The sequence below is a fragment of the Ammospiza caudacuta genome, chromosome 9 (assembly GCF_027887145.1).
Source record: "Ammospiza caudacuta isolate bAmmCau1 chromosome 9, bAmmCau1.pri, whole genome shotgun sequence".
NCBI lineage: Eukaryota > Metazoa > Chordata > Aves > Passeriformes > Passerellidae > Ammospiza > Ammospiza caudacuta.
In genome coordinates, this window is record NC_080601.1 from 38,694,104 (window position 1) to 38,713,630 (window position 19,527).

Consider the following 19,527-nt stretch of genomic DNA (forward strand, 5'->3'; position numbering starts at 1 on the left):
AGCACAGTGCTGCTCATGGGAGCAATCGTTTATCAGCCTTTCTGGCAAGTCTCTGCTTGACACAGTTGGGTCCCAGCCCTTTGAGTACACTGAGAATTCAGCTTCAGTCGCAGCAGAAAAGCTGTATGCATTCCACTGGATCAGGCATGCTTCAGTCTGTCAGCAATTTGGGAAACCACAGCCTCTTTCCAGAAAGCATTGGTAAAAATAAACGTGTTATTTGTACAAATTTGCATTGGGATGCATTTGGATCAGTATTTGCATGGGGAAGGGCGTAGCCAGAGGTCAGGCAGTGATCCTGCCCCTTCTATGCTGCCCTAGTGAGGCACATCTGGAGGGCTGTGCCCAGTTTGGGCTCCTCAGGACAGGAAAGTCAAGGAGCTCCTGGAGAGGGTCCAGCAGAGGCCACAGAGGTCATTTTGGGATGGAGCATCCCTGAGGTGAGGAGAGACTGTGGGAGCTGGGCCTGGCCAGGCTGGAGAAGGGAAGGCTGAGAGGGGACCCCACCAACCCCTCCAGATCTGCCCAGGGGCTGCTAGAAGCCGGTGCCAGGACAAGGAGCACTGGCCAGGAGCTGAACCACAGCGAGTTCCACCCAACATGGGGAAGAACTTCTTCCCCTGGAAGGGCAGAGCCCTGGAGCAGCTGCCCAGGGAGGGGCCGGGGTCTCCCTCTGCAGAGCCATTGCAAACCCTGCTGGCCACGTTGCTGTGTCCCTGCTGCAGGTGGCCCTGCCTGGGCAGGGGCTGGGCTGGGTGATCCCAGAGGTGCCCCCAGCCCAGCTCTGCTGTCCTGAGCCATTGCTGAGGGACCCAGAGCCCTTTGGTGATGGGGATCCCAGCGCCCAGCTCTTCTGTCCTGAGCCATTCCTGAGGGACCCAGAGCCCTTTGGTGATGGGGATCCCAGCGCCCAGCTCTGCTGTCCTGAGCCATTCCTGAGGGACCCAGAGCCCTTTGGTGATGGGGATCCCAGCGCCCAGCTCTTCTGTCCTGAGCCATTCCTGAGGGACCCAGAGCCCTTTGGTGATGGGGATCCCAGCGCCCAGCTCTTCTGTCCTGAGCCATTCCTGAGGGACCCAGAGCCCTTTGGTGATGGGGATCCCAGCGCCCAGCTCTTCTGTCCTGAGCCATTCCTGAGGGACCCAGAGCCCTTTGGTGATGGGGATCCCAGCGCCCAGCTCTGCTGTCCTGAGCCATTGCTGAGAGACCCAGAGCCCTTTGGTGATGGGGATCCCAGCGCCCAGCTCTGCTGTCCTGAGCCATTGCTGAGGGACCCAGAGCCCTTTGGTGATGGGGATCCCAGCGCCCAGCTCTGCTGTCCTGAGCCATTGCTGAGAGACCCAGAGCCCTTTGGTGATGGGGATCCCAGCGCCCAGCTCTGCTGTCCTGAGCCATTCCTGAGGGACCCAGCGCCGGCAGCCGCAGCCATGGCCGGGGCGGGGCTCACCTTACGGCCCCGCCCCCTGCACGGCCCCGCCCCGCGGGTGCCGGAGCGCGCTTCGGCCGCCAGGTGGCGCCAGGTGCCGGCCCCGCCCCCAGCCCGGCCCCGCCCTTCCCAGGCAGGCCCCTCCCCTCCCGGCCCCGCCCCGCCCCGTTTGGGCTCGCCCCCGCCCCGTCCCACGCACGTGCCCGGTAGCGGGGCGGGGCCGTGACGCCACGGCCGGCGGCGGGGCGGGGCCGTGACGTCAGGCGCGGCGGCGGCGGGCGCTCCGTGAGGTCACGGCCCAGCGGCCCGGCCCAGCGGCCCCGCCGGCGGGGAGCGGCGGGAGCATGGCCGAGCCCGGGGCGGCGGCGGGGGACGCGGCGGGGGCGCCGCCGCCGCGGGTGGGCGCGTGGGTGCCGGTGCTGGTGGAGCAGATGGTGAACGACACGCTGGTGGTGACGCTGAGCTGCGGGGAGCGGCGCTTCACCGGCGTGCTGCTGGACTGCTCCAAGAGGTGCGGCCGGGGATGGGGCGCCGGGACCGCGGCGGGGAGCGGGGCCGGGGCGGCGGGGCCGCGCCGCTTCCGCGCTCTTTGTTCGGCCGGGCGGGACAAAGCGGCGGGGTCGGGACCGGCCCGGGGCACGCGGCGGGGGCGGAGCGGGGCCCCCGGACCGGCCGGACCGGCCGCCGCCCCGCACGTGGCCCCGGGGCCGGACCCCCGGCCCTTGCGGCCGCAGCCCCCGCGCCGGTCGCTGCCCTCGCCGGCCTCTCTCCCCGCGCGGAGCTCCCCGAGCTCCCCCTGCCGAGCCCCCCGGGGCCGGGCGGCGGTTCCGGGGGGTCCCGCGGCGGTTCCGGCGCTGCCCGAGTTCTGCGGAGCCGAGCGGGGCGTCTCGGAGCGGGGCCGCGGCTGGGCTCTGCCCCGCGGGCGCCTCGTGCTCACCCGCACCTGCCCGGCTCTGGCGGGGTTTGTGCCCGCGGCGGGGCCGGGGGGCTGTCCCGGGCGCGGCCGGCTCTCCGGGGCTGTGCGCGGTGCCGGGCCGCGCTCCTGTGAGGAGCCGATTTGGTGCTGTGTGCTGGGGAAGGGACAGATCCGTGCTGCGTGGGAGCACGGCAGCCTCACCTCTGTGATCCAGCCTACGAGATGAGCAGAGCAGGAGAGCAGGAGTTCTGAGCTTCATTTTTGTCATTTATTTAGTTTCACGTGGCTATCCCAGAAAATTTAAATCAGATTTTCAAACGCTTTCAGGCACCTACTGCTGTGCAGAGTCCGTAAACCCACCCTGGAGTCTGGTCCCAGCCTGAGCAGTTGGTGTCCCTCGAGCACCCTAAACCATCCCTTTCTGCCTTCTCACATTTCAGATGTTTTCCTCTGCAGTGACACTTCTTTCACCTGTTTTTTTTCACCCTAACCTTTCTTCATTATTTTTCTTCATCTTGTTTCTTCCCTTTGCTCCGAGTGGGTCCAGGAAACAACCAGACGGGTGTTTTTCCCAGGCTTTGAGGCAGCTCTGCAGCCCAGTGCTGCCGCAGCCCTGTGGGTGGTGACACTGGGTGGGAGGCAGTGGATGCCCTCTGAGCCCGGGGGCTGTCCCGAGGGTCAGTGCTGGTTCTGTGGCTGTCCCCGAGGGTCAGTGCCCGTTCTGTGCCCATCTCCTGGTGCTGAGCGCTGGCTGGCCGGTGCTGAGCATGGCGGGCAGGGAGGGGTGGTGGCCAGCACAAGGGGACAGCCGCAGCCTCTGCTCCTCTGCTCGTGGCTCTCTCTGGGGACTCTGTGAGTGAGGCAGACCCTAGGGACTTGGTGCCAGCACTGCAGTCATGCCAGGCTTGGGCTGTGGAGGGGAGGAGAGATCTCGTTCATCCTACAGCACAGCGCAGGAGTCGGCCTGGCAGTGGCTGGAAGGTGAAGGTCAGGATGTGTCCCAAAGGCAGCAGGAATTTATCCACTTGGTGCTGAGCTTGGAGTGCCTGCAGTGGGTGTGTGGCAGAGCTGTTTCTCCTGCTGCTGCTGCCTGGCTGGTGGAGCTGTGTCCCACCAGCCTGTCCCTGTGCACGGGTCAGCCATGCTCTGCCTGCACCCCCTGGGAGATGGGACTGGCAGGAGAGGAGCCCCCAGGCAGGTTGTTGGACCTGCATAGAAAGAGGAGATTACCCCAAAAAGGAAGGAAGGCCTGCATGGTGATTGTTCAGCTTTCTTTTGTGGTTTAAAGTGCTTTCAGCATCACACAGTAGATGAATCTGTTTTACTTAGTTGTGGCTGCTCCATCTCTGAAAGTGTTCAAGGTCAGCTTGGACAGGGCTTGGAGCAGCTTGTCTAATGAATGACATCCCAGCTCAGGGCAGGAGAATTGGAACTCTTGGATGTTTTTTAAGGTCCCTTCTAACACAGACAATCTCTAATGCCTTGTTTAATTCTCCTGAGCTGTCGTGCATGCTGTGGGGAGCGGAGCAGGAGGAAGGCCTGCCACCCTCAGCACCCAGGGCACCCCTGGCCATCCAGGTCCTGGCTGGACACCTCTGGTGTTTTGCCACAAAGGCAGGTGCAGGTTTGAACCCCAAACTGCCTGCCTGGGTGTGCAGGGGCTCAGCCCATGGGCAGCAGAACTGCCTGCCTGTGCCCTGCCTGTGCCCTGCCCGTGCCCTTTCTGCCCCCTGTGCCCTTAGGAATGGGGGGATGTAGGGAGCAGTCATGCCTGACCTTCCAGCTGCTGGGGAATTATTTGCAGAAAAAGTGCTCGTGTCCCTTCCTGCCCCAGCCTGGATGATGCAGCAGCACCAGGGCCTGCCCAGTGACTGGCAGTTATTTGCTTCCAATAAACTGGCTCTGCTCAGAGCAAGCTCCATAGTGTGTATGCTCATGTGGAGATTTAAATGCTGCCACCGTGTTTCTGATAACAAGATTTGATAGCTTTGCTGCAATTGAACTTACTTTAAAAGTTTGGTTTTAGTTATGCAGGGATATAAATAAAGGAGGATGGCATCTCCTGTATCAAGCAGAGACTGGATTGAGATGACCAAGTCCAGTTGGCTGCAGCTGCCCCAGAAAGAGGGATTACAAGCAGGGTGAAATCCCATCAGCAGTATTTCCTGCTGCTTTAATCACAGAATCCCAGAATGGCTTGGATTGCAAGGGACATTAAAGCTCATCCTGTTCCACCCCAGCCATGGCAGGGACACCTCCCACTGTCCCAGGTGCTCCAGCCCCAGTGTCCAGCCTGGCCTTGGGCCCTGCCAGGGATCCAGGGGCAGCCTGTGCCAGGGCCTGCCCATCCTCCCAGGGAACAGTTCCTGCCCAGTGTCCCATCCATCCCTGCCCTCTGGCCCTGGGAAGCCTTTCCCCCTTGTCCTATCCCGACAGCCCCTGCTGAGAAGTTTGTCCCCATCTTTCTGACAGGCCTCCCCGCTGAAGCGGTGCCTGGCACAGGCTGACAGCTGGGGAGGACAGTGGCCTGGGTCTGTGGGCACGTTCTGTGGCACAGAGGCTGTGTCCAGCCCACTGGAGTTACAGGCTGCTCGTACATCAACACTACAGGCACAAACCATCCTGTGAGTGAACCTTTGGGTGCTCCACTGCTGCCAGGCAAGGAGCTCCATGCTGCTCTGGAGGGTGCAGTCACCTGAACAGGGGGAGTGGGCTTGTGTCTACACAAGGAGCAGTTTTCTGTTGTGACCAAGTCATGCAATCTCACTGCATAAAATAACCATAACTTACAGCCATCATTTCATTCAGAAATGGCCTCACTTTGGGGTATGAATGGTGCTGACATGTCTGTCTGGCTGTACAGACTGTACTGGCTTTCTGGGTTGTCATTTAAAGACACCTACATTCTTGGTTGTCTCTGTTTAAAAAAAGCCTCTTGGAACAAAAATATTTTGTTCCAAATTACGTGATTTCAACAGCTTAATCCTTTCCCAGTTAAAGTGTCATTTAGCAGGTTGTTGCACTTTTTCAGTAATGGGGAAGGACTTTGGAGGCTCCTCTCCATCAGGAAACCCATGGCAGTGGCTCTGTGCTGCTCTTGATGAGAGGTGTGGCAGAGTGGATGCCTTCAGCTCCTCTTCAGTGCTCTCTGTAACGCTTACCAAAGTGTCCCCCTCTGTGACACCCCCAAGACACTCCTCCCTTGCCTCAGGAAGGGTCCTTCCTTCTGGTGGTTGGAAAGAAAGCAGTGGCTGGCAAGGAGGGGAATGGGAATGTAGTATCCAAAACCCACTGGTATTTGGTCTGTACCTGTTCTCCATTCCTTTGTCTCTTCTTTGTGACTCTCCTATACAACATTTTGTTATTATTAACACGTGCTTCACTGATGCTGTGGTCTCTGCAGAAGTGTCTCTGGAAAGCCAAGGCAGGGAGCTTGCCCAGTCAGAGTCAGTGTTTCAGGGCAGAATCTGTCCCAGTGCTGTGTTAGCGTAATATTTCTAATGCCAGGCCAAGGGCATAAATTCATACATTTTGGAGACATGAATTGCAGTTATGAGTTTCAGCATTTCAGAGGATTTGCTTTTGCCAATATCCAGGCAGGATATTGTGTCCGGGCCTTGGTGGCCTGTAATGAGACTTGGCATTGAAGGACAGAGTATCACCATTGTGAACAAGCCTGCTGTTCTGGAGGAGCTGTGGGTGCCTTGTGTTACCAAATACAGCTGAATGTGGAGAGGAAGAGGAGCAGAGCTGTGTCTTGGTGAACCTGTGCAAGTTATCCACCCAGGGCAGGGTATTCAGGTTCAGAATGAAAAAACTGGAAAATCAGCCATGCATCTGCACTGAGAAGAAGGGCAGTTTCATAGCTCCCTAGGCTAATCCAGATCACATCCTTCCTCTGGCCTTGCCAGCCTGCTGATGCAGTAAACTGCTTTGTGGGATAAAACTTACAACTTCTTAGAGCAAAACTTTGTGCAAAGAATTCATAGAAATAGAGGTTTTGATCCCTGTGCCTTTTCTGCGAGAAGAGTAGGACACCTTGCCAGATTTCTGCACTGCAGTTATTTTTTTCAGTGGCAGAATTGGCTGCTTGATTGTAAAAGTCAAGAGAAAGTGTTGGGTTCTCAGTACTGAAGCTGTGGGATGGCGGGATCTTTTGGGTTCCCAGAGAAGCACCTTTCAAAGCTCCTGACTGTGTTTCTTTCCCTCCCCGTCCTTCTCACCCCAATTTAGGTCTGGATTGTTCTGCCTGCCATCGTCCTTCCCGAAGCACGAGGAGCCTCCCGCCGGTGCCTGCGCTACCGGAGCCGCCGAGGGCAGGGGAGCCGCCGAGGGCAGGGGTGCCACCGAGGGCAGAGGTGCCACTGAGGGTAGAGGTGCCACCGAGGGCGATCCAGAGCCACCGCCCGCCGGCCCCCTGCCCGCCGAGGAGCCGCTGCCGCCGCTGCTGCCCGCCCCGGGCAGCCTGCCGCCCTTCCCGCCCTACTTCGAGGGAGCCCCGTTCCCCCGGCCCCTGTGGCTGCGGCACACCTACAACCAGTGGGTCCCGCAGCCGCCGCCACGGACTATAAAGAGGACGAGGAGGCGCTTGTCGCGCAACAGGGACCCGGGCAGGCTCATCATGAGCACCATCAGGCTGCGGCCCCGGCAGGTGCTCTGCGAGAAGTGCAAGAACACGCTGAACCCCGAGGATGCCAGCGCGCCGCGGCAGAACGCCAAGACCAGGAGGAAGCTGAGCATCCAGGACAAGGAGCAGAAGAAGCACGGCGACTCTGACTACATGGAGAAAAGAAACAAAAGAGAGAAGAGGGAGGATGACAAGTTTTCTGGGGAACTGGTGCATCGAACGCCAGTTATAAAAATATCCTACAGTACTCCGCAAGGGAAAGGTGAAGTGGTAAAAATCCCTTCCCGGGTTCATGGCTCAGTCAAACCGTTCTGTCCGGAGCCAGTGCTGCAGAACGGAGCCGGGGACCAAGAGGAGAGCGGGGACTCTGAACGGTGTCGACAAACCAAATGTTTAATGGACAAGTCAGCAGGCAGCCAGCTTGCTTCCATTCCAAAACTGAAGCTCACACGGCCAGTGCATTCCAGCGTGGATGTCCCACCCCCAAAGATACGGCTGAAGCCCCATCGCATCAACGATGGTGAGAGTGTTTCAATCTATAAGGCAGAACTGATTGATGAAATCAATGTCCTCCAGAACAGCGGGGAGTCCGATCCCGGAGCGTTTTACAATGATGAGTCCGCCGACAGAAGTTTAGCTGAGATGTCTTCAGGCAGTTCAGGTGAAGATGATGACTTCAAAAGGTTTCCCCAGGGTAAAGATGGACATGATAACTTGGCTTTCCTCATGAATTACCGTAAAAGAAAAGCAGATTCTTCTAGTTTATCGGTGTGTAGCAATGACAGTCTAGATGAATCCAAGTCTTCTAGTTCGGAAGTGACATCACCAGAACTGTGTGACTTTTTGCCTGGTGATGATGCCTCTGTCTCTTCATCTTCAAAAGATGAGCGTAAAATTGTGCCCCCACTGACAGTCAGACTGCACACCCAGAGTGTGTCTAAATGTGTTACAGAAGATGGAAGGACTGTTTCAGTGGGGGATATTGTCTGGGGTAAAATTCACGGGTTTCCGTGGTGGCCAGCACGTGTCCTTGACATAAACCTCAGCCAGAAGGAAAACGGGGAACCTTCGTGGCGAGAAGCTAAAGTGTCATGGTTTGGTTCTCCGACCACCTCGTTCTTGTCTGTCTCAAAACTCTCTCCTTTCTCAGAATTTTTCAAACTGAGGTTTAATCGCAAGAAGAAGGGCATGTACCGGAAAGCCATCACAGAGGCTGCAAAGGCAGTCAAGCACCTGACTCCAGAAATACGAGATCTCTTAACGCAGTTTGAGACATAACTTTGCCTCCAGTATCAGGTGAGTGATTGCTACACTAACGCTTGCCATGAAAAGCCTCCTAGTGCTTTTTTAATCTGTATTCCACTATTTGTTTGCATTTGTTTTTCCATTAAATCTGAGATTAGCAATTTACATGCTTGGTTGTTAGTTGGTGGGGGTAATTTCAGAGGTGGTGAGAAGCTTAATTCCAAACTCTTTTTGGGGCCATGGGAATTGGAGCCCCTCTTCCCAGAGGGAAATGCTGGCGAGGCAGGACACTGTGAGGAAACAGCCTGTTCAAAGAATTAATAAATCTGTAGCTGTGTGCCTGGAAGACTAACGGGCTTTCAGTTTCCTTGGGTCAAAGAACTAAAACTTCCACTGGAATTAATTTGACATTTTTCATATGTATGTGCTGGTGCCCAGCAGTTACCTGTAACAGTTTAGGACCCCTTTGCTCCCGTCCTTCTGATCCCTCTGGTTTGGATTTCTTATGAAAGCCCTTTATGGCTCCTCAGAATGATTGTACCAAAAACTGTTTTTGTATTTCAGTATCTCTCACAGTACTTGGGGTTTGGTTTGTACCTAAATTTTCAGTGTTTCTCTGGGAACGGCCTGGATCAAATGAAATTCCTTTGGGCTTCACATCTGTGTGAGGACATTAGGTGGGAGTGGAAATGTGAGAGCTGATTCTTTGTAATGGATGGGTTTCCCTTTCTCATCAAACAGCCTGCCTGGCATGAAAATTTGTTGCCTAAAAATGCAGGCTGTGGCATGACTGGGAAATACAAGTTCATGGGAAAATCCAGTGACTTGGATGAAACCTGGAATCATTTCGCAACCTTTCTGTCATCAGTGTCCCAACAAGAGCTCAGCTGTGATGGTATTAGACAAGGGGGGATTAACTTTTGTTGAAAACCAGAGGTATCACTGGGAAGAGCCTCGAGTCAAAGGCCATGCTTTATGCAGTGTGGATCGTGATGTTGTCCCCTGAATGCTCTGCTCTGTTTCATGCTTGAAGGACTCTGTGAGCAAGCCAGGGCTGCTCCTCTGTACTCTTCATTATCTGAACTGTCATAATGCAGTGGGACTGGGACGGTCAGTGCTCGTGTAATCCTGATGGGAAAAGGGGAGTTTTTCATACCCTCTGTCATGGGACTTGACCCCTTGCTTGAGTGTGATGAAGGACTTGCTTTGCTTGGGTAATGACTCCATCTCAGCAAGCCTGGCTGGAGTAAATAACCAGAGCATGACATATTCATGCTGTGTGCTCAGGGTGTCTGGACAACTGCAGCAGCAACATTTCAGCTTCCTTCTTGATCTTGCCCATAGAACTGCTGCTTAACTCTGGCTAAGGACTTTATTATATCAGGAGTGTTTGGATTGGACCCAAATTCCTATTAGCTAGATCAGGGGTATAAATAAACCTGCTGCCCAGAATGTACTGTCCTTGCCAGTGGAAGAGTCCTGGCCAATCCATGGCTCCTGTCTGGACAGTGCTCTGGTTAAAGGAGCAGCAAACTTCATCCTCTGAGCTGTCTTCACTGTGTGTGTGAGCAGTCTGGGACAAAGGTGACGAGTGTCACCATCGTCCCTGACATCTGTCCTTGCCCTTGTGGTCCGGGCGGGCTGGCCTGGCCCAGCTGCAGGAGAAGGGACAACTTGAGAAGCACCTGATGCTCAGATCAGACAGACTGGCTGTGCCTGTCAGTCCATGGGGCGTGGGAAAGCTGTGGCCAAGAGGAGTCCCGAGCCCAGAGCTGGAAGTCAGAGTGGGAGCGTGCTTGCCCCCACGTGTCAGCCCGCAGGGAACACGGCTGTGGCCCCAGCAGGACCTGGCCAGGACGGGGCACAGGCTGCAGGGCAGGGCCTCCAGGAGGAGAACAGCCCTTGCTCCAGACACCGTGGGATCTGAGCTACAGGTACACAGCAGGTCTGTAAACGGGGGAAAGAAGAACATCTGGAGAACACGTGGATAACAAAATAATGGGATGGCCTGGATTAGACCAAAACTTTCCTTCCCTCTGTGCTCTTCAGCCAAACCTCTGCATGTGTGTGTGGCTATATACATTTAGCAGATACCACTGTTTTGTTGGCCTCCTTCAGCTGGCTTTCCACAGGGGATTTCCTGCCTTACATGTCTGAGCTGAGCTGCCAGCACAGGCTGCCAGGCTGAAGAGAACATGACTGTTGGATCAAGAACTGCAAAACTAAAAAAGCAGAACTGCACAACTGCCTGTGTTCCACATGTCACATTTACCTAGCTTCCCTATTAGACCAGCCTGTCTGGAGTTTTGGTGCATCACTTATAAAATTGCTTATTATTTCAGAGAATTGTCTGTACCTAGTTCTCTCCTTGCAGGAGCATTGAATTTTGTTCCTTTCCTTGATTTTGCACAAGGTAGAACTGAAATGTTTCCTTCAGCTGCTCATCCACTGCCCTTTCCTGAAGGATGGCATGAAAGGGTTTGGGCTGGAAGGGACCTTAAAGTCCATCCCATTCCACCCCCTGCCATGGGCAGGGACACCTCCCACTGTCCCAGGTGGCTCCAAGCCCCCTCCAGCCTGGCCTTGGGCACTGCCAGGGATGCAGGGGCAGCCACAGCTGCTCTGGGTAACCTGGTAACATTGCATGGGAACACTGTAAAATCCATCATGCTGGCCCTTCACCAGCAGTGGCACAAAGGTTTTTGTCGTCAGGAGTCCGTGAAGTGGCTTCAACCCTGACACCACTCCTGCTAATCCTGGCCACAGCACAAGTTTTTCACTGGTGACACTTTCTAGGGTGAAACTTTCTGTCTTCTGGCATGTGATGTGTTCTGCAGAAGGTAGCTACTGTAGGAAAAATGTACAAGCACTGCAGGTCATTTGTGGATGCACAAAACTGGAAAATTTTGATTGTTTTTTTTTTTCTTTTAACTTGGTTTGAGTTGGAAAAGCTGGTAGGATCACTTCTGTTACTGCTTTGTTCTTGGGGTTTCTTTGCAAGGAAAGTACTAGTCAGGTAATGACAGGGTTTTAATTAAGTAAAACGAGTTTCTGGAAAAACAACAGGCAGAATAGCAGCCTGTAGAACTCAAACTCGTACGACTTGGTTTAGAGCAGTGCCAGGCGAGTCATGTCAGCTCAGCATCTTCTCAGCTGCTCTGTAGCTTCCCTGGTGTGTGGCACCAAGGAGCCAGCTCAGGGCACAAGGAAGGCAGTGCTCCTGCCTTGGAGTGACAGATGCTTGCCTCTCCCTTGAGGAGAGCCCACCTGAGGGAGGGAAGGGGCAGCCAGGACCCTTGGGCTGGTGTCACACACGTTTATTGGGAATGAGCCGTGGCTGTGGCTGCTGCTCCAGCCGTGCCTTGGGCTGGGGCAGGGAGGGAGGGAGACCCATGTTCCCAAAGGCCCCCCTTCCCTGCAGCAGGAATCCCTCCCGTGGGGGATCAGGGGCTTTACAAGGAGCACGTGTTGCTCCAGCCCTGCTGCGTGGGAAGGGTGTCCCTGCAGGGACAGGCCCTTGGCAGGGCTGGCTCTGCTGCTCTGGGATCCTCCTGAGCAGCTCCTCGTGGCAGATGCCCCCTCCCTGCACGCAGACAGGCAGTAAACCTCTAGTAAAAACTTCTGGTAGGTTTTCACCCACATCTCTGCATGAAACAAGTTTACAAGATGTATATTCCTTTGCTTTTTCAGTCTGGAGAATCCTTTATTCTTCCCTTCTCTCCCCTGTCCCCAGGCTGTGACTGTGGCACCATTAAACTTGCAGATGCTGAAGGCTTTCATTTTAACTGCTATGAGCTTAATAGACCCTCAGTGTCAGTACATCAAGCCACCCATCACACTGCTCCTGTGTGCAGCAAACTCAGAGCTGGCTGCATGCTCACTGTCTGTAGAAACCACTAAAGTAAAACCTGGAATATCACATTGTGACTTCACCTTCAGAGGTGTTCAGGGCTCTGTGTGTCCAGCCAGCAGCTTGTGAAACAGCATAAATCGCTCCACAGCTGTATTTTCTAACACACCTTCCTGGTCACATGGAATATTTCGGTGCTGAAGATGAATGCTTGAGATTTTTCTTGCCCTGCTTTCCAGATGCTTCAGTCCACTCAAACCAGGCATCCAACTTAATTGCTGTTTCACAGTCTTCCTGCTTGGAAGTCAGCGTCTCTGCATGCTAATACAAGGTGGGAGAGCAAGGTCAGGATAGGCTGTGCTGCATTTTTGTGTGCCCAGCGCTGGTGGTTGGAGCTGCACGTTGGGTGCTGTCCTGCTGATCTGCCCGTTCCAAAAGCACTTGCCCATTGTGCCCAGGGGCTGCCCTTGGAGACAGCCCGGTCTGTGCTGCCCTGACCTGGCAGCGTGGCCCCTCTCCATCCCCTCTGCTCCAGGCACTTCCTTTGGAAATGCCACCGGGCCATACATTGTGCTATTTCTACCTGCACCTGCGCCAGTGCCCAGAATGGGATCGGCTTTCAGAGCTGCAGCTTCAGCTGCTGCAGGAGACTCTGTCCCCAAGGGCTTAGCAGCTCCCTGGGGAGCACACGGGGCTGCTCCCGGGGCTGAGGATGGGGCTCGCAGCTCCAGCTGGAGCTTCAGGCCCTGCAGTGGGCAGGGCAGGGCAGCTGGGTGTCCCCAGCAGTGTCCCCAGCTCCCAGTGCCTCTAGATTCACACAGGATCAAGGGCTGTGCCAGGGGCTCAGGGCAGGGAATGGGAGAGATGCGTGGGCAAAGAACCTGGAAACCGGTTTCTCTGAAAGCTTGCAAATAAAGTAAAACCAGAATTTCTGTATGTTTTCCTGAATTATGTTTATTTACTTGTTTGGTGTTTGAACTCAAGTGGAGGTGTTGGAATTGCAGCTACAATTCCCCTTGTCCCAGCAAGCTTGGGGAGCAGCAGGGTGGGAGCCAAGGGGCACCCAGGGGAGTTCTCTGGTCTCCCAGGCAGACTCGGAGCTCATCCTGCCCCTGTGGTGCTTAAACAGGTGTCTGTACAGTATTGAGCGCCTCTAAGGTGCTTTGGCCAGAAAGGAATAGGGGATTTTGGGAAACTTGGTGGTAGCTCTGTGTAGGGAAGGGTGCCTGTGCTCTGCAGGTGAGGAACGAACAGAATCCTCACAGAGCAGCCGTGCCCTGCTAATGGCACATGCAGCTGCTTGGCTCGTGGGGCTGCCTGACACAGTGGGTGACACAAACTGTACAACCACAGATGGGTTTGGGCTGGAGATACCTTAAAGATCATTTTGTTCCACCCCTGCCATGGCCAGGGACACCTTCCACTATCCCAGGTTGCTGCAAGCCACATCCAGCCTGCTGTTGAACAATTGAATATTTCTCATTTTCACGTTCAGGTATGAAAAGTGGGACTTTGATCCCAAAAATTGATGCGAAGGCTGTTGTTTTTCAGCCTTGATGTGTTCAGTTTTATCCATGAGTTGCCATCAGTGGTGCTGGCACCAAGGTGAGCAGGAGTGTGTGGGCTGAGTGACAAGCTCTGCTCCTGCTGTGAAAGGCTTACAGAGCTGCTCACCTGCGAGATGAGGTGAGCACGAGCTGGGATGTGCTGGTTTTGGCCAGGCTATAGTTAGCTTTTTTCACAGTGATGGATTTGGGGCTGCGTTTTGGATTTGTGCTAACACAGGGTTGATAAAATAGAGATGTTTTTGTTACTGGTGAACAGGACTTGCACAGAGCCGAGGCTGTTCCTGCCCCTCGTACAGCCATGCTGGGGAGGGGGCTGAGGGTGTCTGGGAGGTTGGGAAGGGACACGGCCAGGACAGGTGACCCCAGCTGGCCCAGGGCTATTCCAGTCCGTATGATATCATACTTAGTATATAAAGTGGGGGGAAGAAGGAGGAAGGGGGGACATTTGGGGTGATGACATTTGTTTTCCCAAGTCACAGTTAAATGTGGTAGGGCCCTGTTCTCCTGGAGGTGGCTGAACACCTGCCTGCCCATGGAAGCAGGGATTTCATTTCTTGTTTTGCTTTGTTTGTGTGTGCAGCTTTTGCCTTCCCTGTGAAGTTGTCTGTCTCAGCTCATGAGTTCTCCAGCGTTTGTGCTTCTGGTTCTGTCCCCGATCCCGCTGCTGGGGAGGGAGCAGGCGGCTGCGGGGGTCTTGGCTGCTGGGTGGGGCTGTACCACCAGTGGGGCCTGCTTTATTTTATTTAAATCTGCTTGCTGCAGCTGTTCTGTGTGCTCTCTCTACCTGTACAGAACACATGGGCTCTGCATTAGCCAGATAATGAACTCTGCACATCCTGAGATTACGTGCAGCTGAAATAGGCTTCTGGTGTCCGGCAGCAAGGGCACAGATGGGGCTTAATACCTCAGCTCCTGGAGAGCTCATGCTCGTCATATCTACAGCCTGTGCCCCAGGGCTGCAGCTCTGCAGTCAGCCATGAGTGCTCTCTTGCTTCTCCCGGGGCTGTCTCTGCCTGAGCAGGAGCAGCAGGACCCTGCCACGGGCACGGGTGACAGTGTCCCTCGGTGTGTGAGGGCTGTGGCTCCTGCCCGGCCCAGGGTGCCCGTGGGCAGCAGATGGGTGCCCCTGCAGGTGAAGGTGCCCTCAGCCGAGCGGGAGGCTCCCTGGTGCCAGAGCTGTTCCGCAGGAACCTGTTGTGCCCTTCGTTAGCCGTGTCCTCCTGGCCTGTCGCTGCCCGGGTGCTCTGGCAGGGAGGAGCTGGGCAGGTGGTAATGAAGCTCTTCCCACTAAGCTGATGGATTTCTAAAGGAGTGGGTGGATGCCTTCACTGATGTACCAGTTCCTGTTTCACCTGCAATAGTCTCTGCTAGTACAGGATCAGCCAGCCTGAGTTTCTTTATGAAGTACATTTCCTGTGTGCTTTCTGCACCCGAAGAAATGAATAGCAAATTACTAGTTTGACTTCCCTTGTGAGCGATGACGTGCTCTGTTATGATGCACGCCAATAACCTGAGCCATTTACTCACGTGGAAAACAGTCCTTTCCAAAGGCAGAAACCCTCAGTGCAGGATTTGTCATAGGGATGCTTGGATTATAGAATCTGAGAGCTCCAGTGTTGGAGAACACAGCTGCCAGCCTGCTCAAGTCAGCTGGATTGTGCTGCCTTGAGAGCTGGAGACAGTTCCAAAACCTCATGCAGTGGGCCAGAGATGGGGATCCCAGCAGCCACCCTTTCCTTCCTCCTGCAGAGGAAGGCGTGGGAAGGAAGGACTTCACCAGCTGGCTGCTAGCAGCAGCCTCTCTGCATTTCCCCCAAGGAGAGATGGCTGGAGAAACACTGATTTGGTGATGCTCGATTACAGCCTGCTGTTAATTGCTTTATGATTAGAAAATAATCCTCAGAATCAGCTGCTTGGGCTCACTTGGGGTGCTGCAGCCTCCAAAGATAAATTGTCTTCTGCACTCTACTGCTGCTGCTCAATCTGGATTTATGAATGGCTTTATTTGATCCAAAACTTCATTTTTTTAATTATGAACAAGCACTTGGCTTCAGGGGAGCTGCCTTGGCTCTCCTTTGGACACCCAGCTTAGCACCCAGGCTGTCCTGAGTCAGCCCACAGGTGTTGTGTTAGTTACACATGGGCCAAGGCAGCAGCATCACCTGCTGCTCCATGCTGGAAGTGGGTTTTTAAACATAAATGCCTGAAGCTTTCCAGGGATGAAGTGAGAGCATACAAAGGGCAGTCACTGTGGCTCCTCTTGGACACATGAGAACTCCTGTGTGTGCACAGGCACCAGGGCTCTGTCATGGGCTGGCCATGCCCCTCGAGCCTGGCTGCAGGGCTGTGCAGGCACAGGTGCCCATCCAGGCTGCAGGGCTGTGCGGGTACAGGTGCCCATCCTGGTTTCAGAGCTGTGCAGGCGCAGGTGCCCAGCCAGGCTGCAGGGCTGTGCAGGCACAGGTGCCCAGCCAGGCTGCAGGGCTGTGCAGGCACAGGTGCCCATCCAGGCTGCAGGGCTGTGCGGGCACAGGTGCCCATCCAGGCTGCAGGGCTGTGCGGGTACAGGTGCCCATCCTGGTTTCAGAGCTGTGCAGGCACAGGTGCCCAGCCAGGCTGCAGGGCTGTGCAGGCACAGGTGCCCAGCCAGGCTGCAGGGCTGTGCAGGTGCCCATCCAGGCTGCAGAGCTGTGCGGGTGCCCAGCCAGGCTGCAGGGCTGTACAGGTGCCCAGCCAGGCTGCAGGGCTGTGCGGGCACAGGTGCCCAGCCAGGCACAGGGACCGAGCTGCATGCCGAGGTTCCAGCACTCCAAGCCAAGGAGCATCCAGCTGTTTTAAAGCTGCTTGCTCTGTTGCTGGTAGCCCCAGCTTTCTGCTCCCACAGGACAGAATCCCTGATACTTGCCCTCAGGAGCAGCTGTTTGGCCCCTGTCCCCATGGAGGAGCCCCATCTGCCCTGGCAGTGCCAGGACCCTTCCCTGGGACCTGTTTGGCATCATAGTTGTGATGTGATTCTTTCTTCCTCCCAGTGAGGAATCCCAAAGAATCCAGCCACCCGAGGGCCTGCTGTTACCTCCTCAGCCAGGAAATCCATTTTTTCCTGTTTAGACAAGATCTTTTCACTCTGTAATGTCTCTAAAGTGTCAGTGCTTTCAAAGCCACTTGAGGGATATTGTTCCAGGTCCCTGGGCCTCAGGAAGGTTTCCCTAGGTGTAAGGTGATAAACCTGCAAGTGAGATTGTTGTGTGTTCTTGAAAGTCTGTCTGTTCATCAGAAGACAAATAGTTTCTCCTGCAAGATTAGGTATGAACTTATACTCTGTTGGCTGCAGGTAATAGAACCCTGGGGTGAGACCTCCCAGTTTCTGCCAAATACTGAAAGAGTGTGTGAAACCTGATTGCAGCCCTTCTCTGGAATACAGCTTTTGGGACAGATGTTCCTGGGTATTGAATCAGCTCTTTGCATTCTGCATTGTGTGGGCAATGCTGAGGATCATTCTGGATGCTGAGTCTGAGTGAATCAGTGTCACTTTGGGTCCCCTGCCTGCAGAAGCAGTGCTGCTGCCATGTCAGCAGCTTTGGAGATGTGATCCTCTTCCTGTGTTTGGTGTTCTTGGTTCGTTGTGCTCTGTAAGTCACAAACCTCAGCTGGGGGTGGTTTGAAGGTTTCTGATCTGCTCTTCTGTGGTGTTAATGTTGTACGTCAGGAGCACAGATCCAAGCTGGTGTCTCCTGCACTTCCAACTCAGCTGGCATGGCACAGACTTAGGGCTGGTCATATTCTTGTGCTGCTGGAACTGCATTGCACTGGGAACAAGGTGCAGTGATGCTTCTGCAGCTGGTCAGAGTGCGTGGAGGTGTCCGTGCCATTCTGTCCCTTGGTTCTGCATCACCAAGTTGTTCCATGTGTCTTCTGTGAAGGCAAGTGGATTTTCCCCTTGAACTCTTGCAACGCTTCCACACTGCAGCCTGGCTGGAGCACTGCAACGAGCACCGCAGCCTGGCACTGCAACTGGGCACCACAGCCTGGCACTGCAGCTGGGCACTGCAGCCTGGCACTGCAACAGGCACCACAGCCTGGCACTGCAACTGGGCACTGCAGCTGGGCACCACAGCCTGGCACTGTAGCCTGGCACTGCAACGGGCACTGCAGCCTGGCACTGCAACGGGCGCCACAGCCAGACACTGCAGCCTGGCACTGCAGCTGGTGCACTGCAGCCGGGCACTGCAGCTGGGCACTGCAGCCTGGCACTGCAGCTGGTGCACTGCAGCCGGGCACTGCAGCTGGGCACTGCAGCCTGGCACTGCAGCTGGTGCACTGCAGCCGGGCACTGCAGCCGGGCACTGCAGCTGGTGCACTGCAGCCGGGCACTGCAGCCGGGCACTGCAGCTGGGTTACTGCAGCCAGTCACTGCAGCCACAGTCAGCAGCTTGAGCACTTGCAGGTACTTAGAAAAGCTTCTGTACGGCTGCTCTCAAGGGGAGAATAATCCTATTTGGTAGATTGTGTTCGCAAAGTGGAGGCAGATGTTCTTCACGTGGCACGCTCCGTGGGGACTTGTGGCGGATTAACCTACAGTAACCCACCCGAACAGGGACTCCAGAGTCTTTAGCCAGACCAGAGATTTATTATCATCACTGAAATTCATATCGTGTGGGTCTTGGGGAAAACGCCACTCTTACTCTGGGTTTGTTAGCCTGACAGCTTTCTCCCAGGCTGCAGCCGCTGCTGGCTGTGCCTGCCGGGCCAGCTGGGAGCAGCGGAATTCCTGGCTATATTTAGAGGGAAGCCGCAGCGTGTGCCTTGCCGCTCTGCCACAGTAACCTCTCCCTCTCTGCTCTCTCCAAGGTAACAGAAGACGAGCACAGCTGTTCTCCTAGCGGGTCACCGGGGCCGTGCGCCCGGACGCGCTCCCGGGACGGCAGCGGGATGAGCTCCGGGCACGGCGCTCCGCGTGCCACGGCACAGGTGACAGGGACGCGGAGCTGGGAGCCTCTTCTGGCGTGAGGCAGGGAAGGCCTAAGCATATCTTACCCTAGAATGAGAATTGGACCAGTCGGACGGCAATGAACTAGGAGAACAGCAAAAACCACAACTCGGAATGTATTTATTACTTAAAAGTTAGCTATTCTTGATAAAATTCCCCAGATTATTGCTGCTGCTTATTTTACTTACAGATTTCACACACTCGTTAATTTTAAAGCTTCCGAACTTTTATTCAATACTGTACCCTGAGAAATGTAATTGGGTCAGGACATGCAATAGAATGAAATCATTGTAGTGTCTTAAGTACAATGGACTCACTTTGTGTCTATTAAACCTTGGAAGATGTGCAACGCACAACAGTGTGGCTATCATTGCATGTTAAAGCTTTCTCGTGTCGTTTACTGCAGAGCAGGGGAATCAGTGGTTCCAGGTACACAAACAAGCAGTGCTGGGGACTTGGATGTCCTTGGGTCCTACCCCTGTGCTTTCCCAACTCCCCTGGAGGAGCAGCACAGCACAGCCTGGGCCTGCCCTTGCTGCATGCACAGGGTTTGTGCTCTGGCCAGGGAGGGAATCCATGTTCTGAGCTGAACATGAACGTGCATATGAGCATGAAGTTGTATGATCACACTCTGCGAGTGGAATCGAAGGCCCTCTGAACATGTTGAACAGAAGGGTCCTCTCCTTACCCACAACCAAGAGGTGATGCATGATTCTGAACCAGCAACCAAACAGCTTTTTTTGCCAAATTCAAATGTTTTACAAACTGAAATGACATGGACAGGATTTTGGAACTGTAACAGTTAATTTTTTGGGTTTGTGTTAGTCTGCCCTTTCCTTGGATTCCCTCAGTCCAGAGACATTAATTTGAGGAGGTCTGTTGCTTCTGGTGCTGGAGAAAGCAGTTGA

The 19,527-nt window shown here is 54.9% G+C and overlaps 1 protein-coding gene across 1 annotated transcript; it reads left to right on the top strand.

Annotated features, from left to right (window-relative positions):
* Positions 1-1,759: 1,759 nt before the first annotated feature.
* On the top strand, positions 1,760-18,975 carry PWWP2B (PWWP domain containing 2B). Its single transcript, XM_058810623.1, has 3 exons — positions 1,760-1,937; positions 6,576-8,265; positions 18,481-18,975. The coding sequence occupies exons 1-2, from the start codon at positions 1,771-1,773 to the stop codon at positions 8,245-8,247; spliced, it is 1,839 nt and encodes a 612-aa protein (XP_058666606.1). The 5' UTR covers positions 1,760-1,770; the 3' UTR covers positions 8,248-8,265; positions 18,481-18,975.
* Positions 18,976-19,527: the final 552 nt, after the last annotated feature.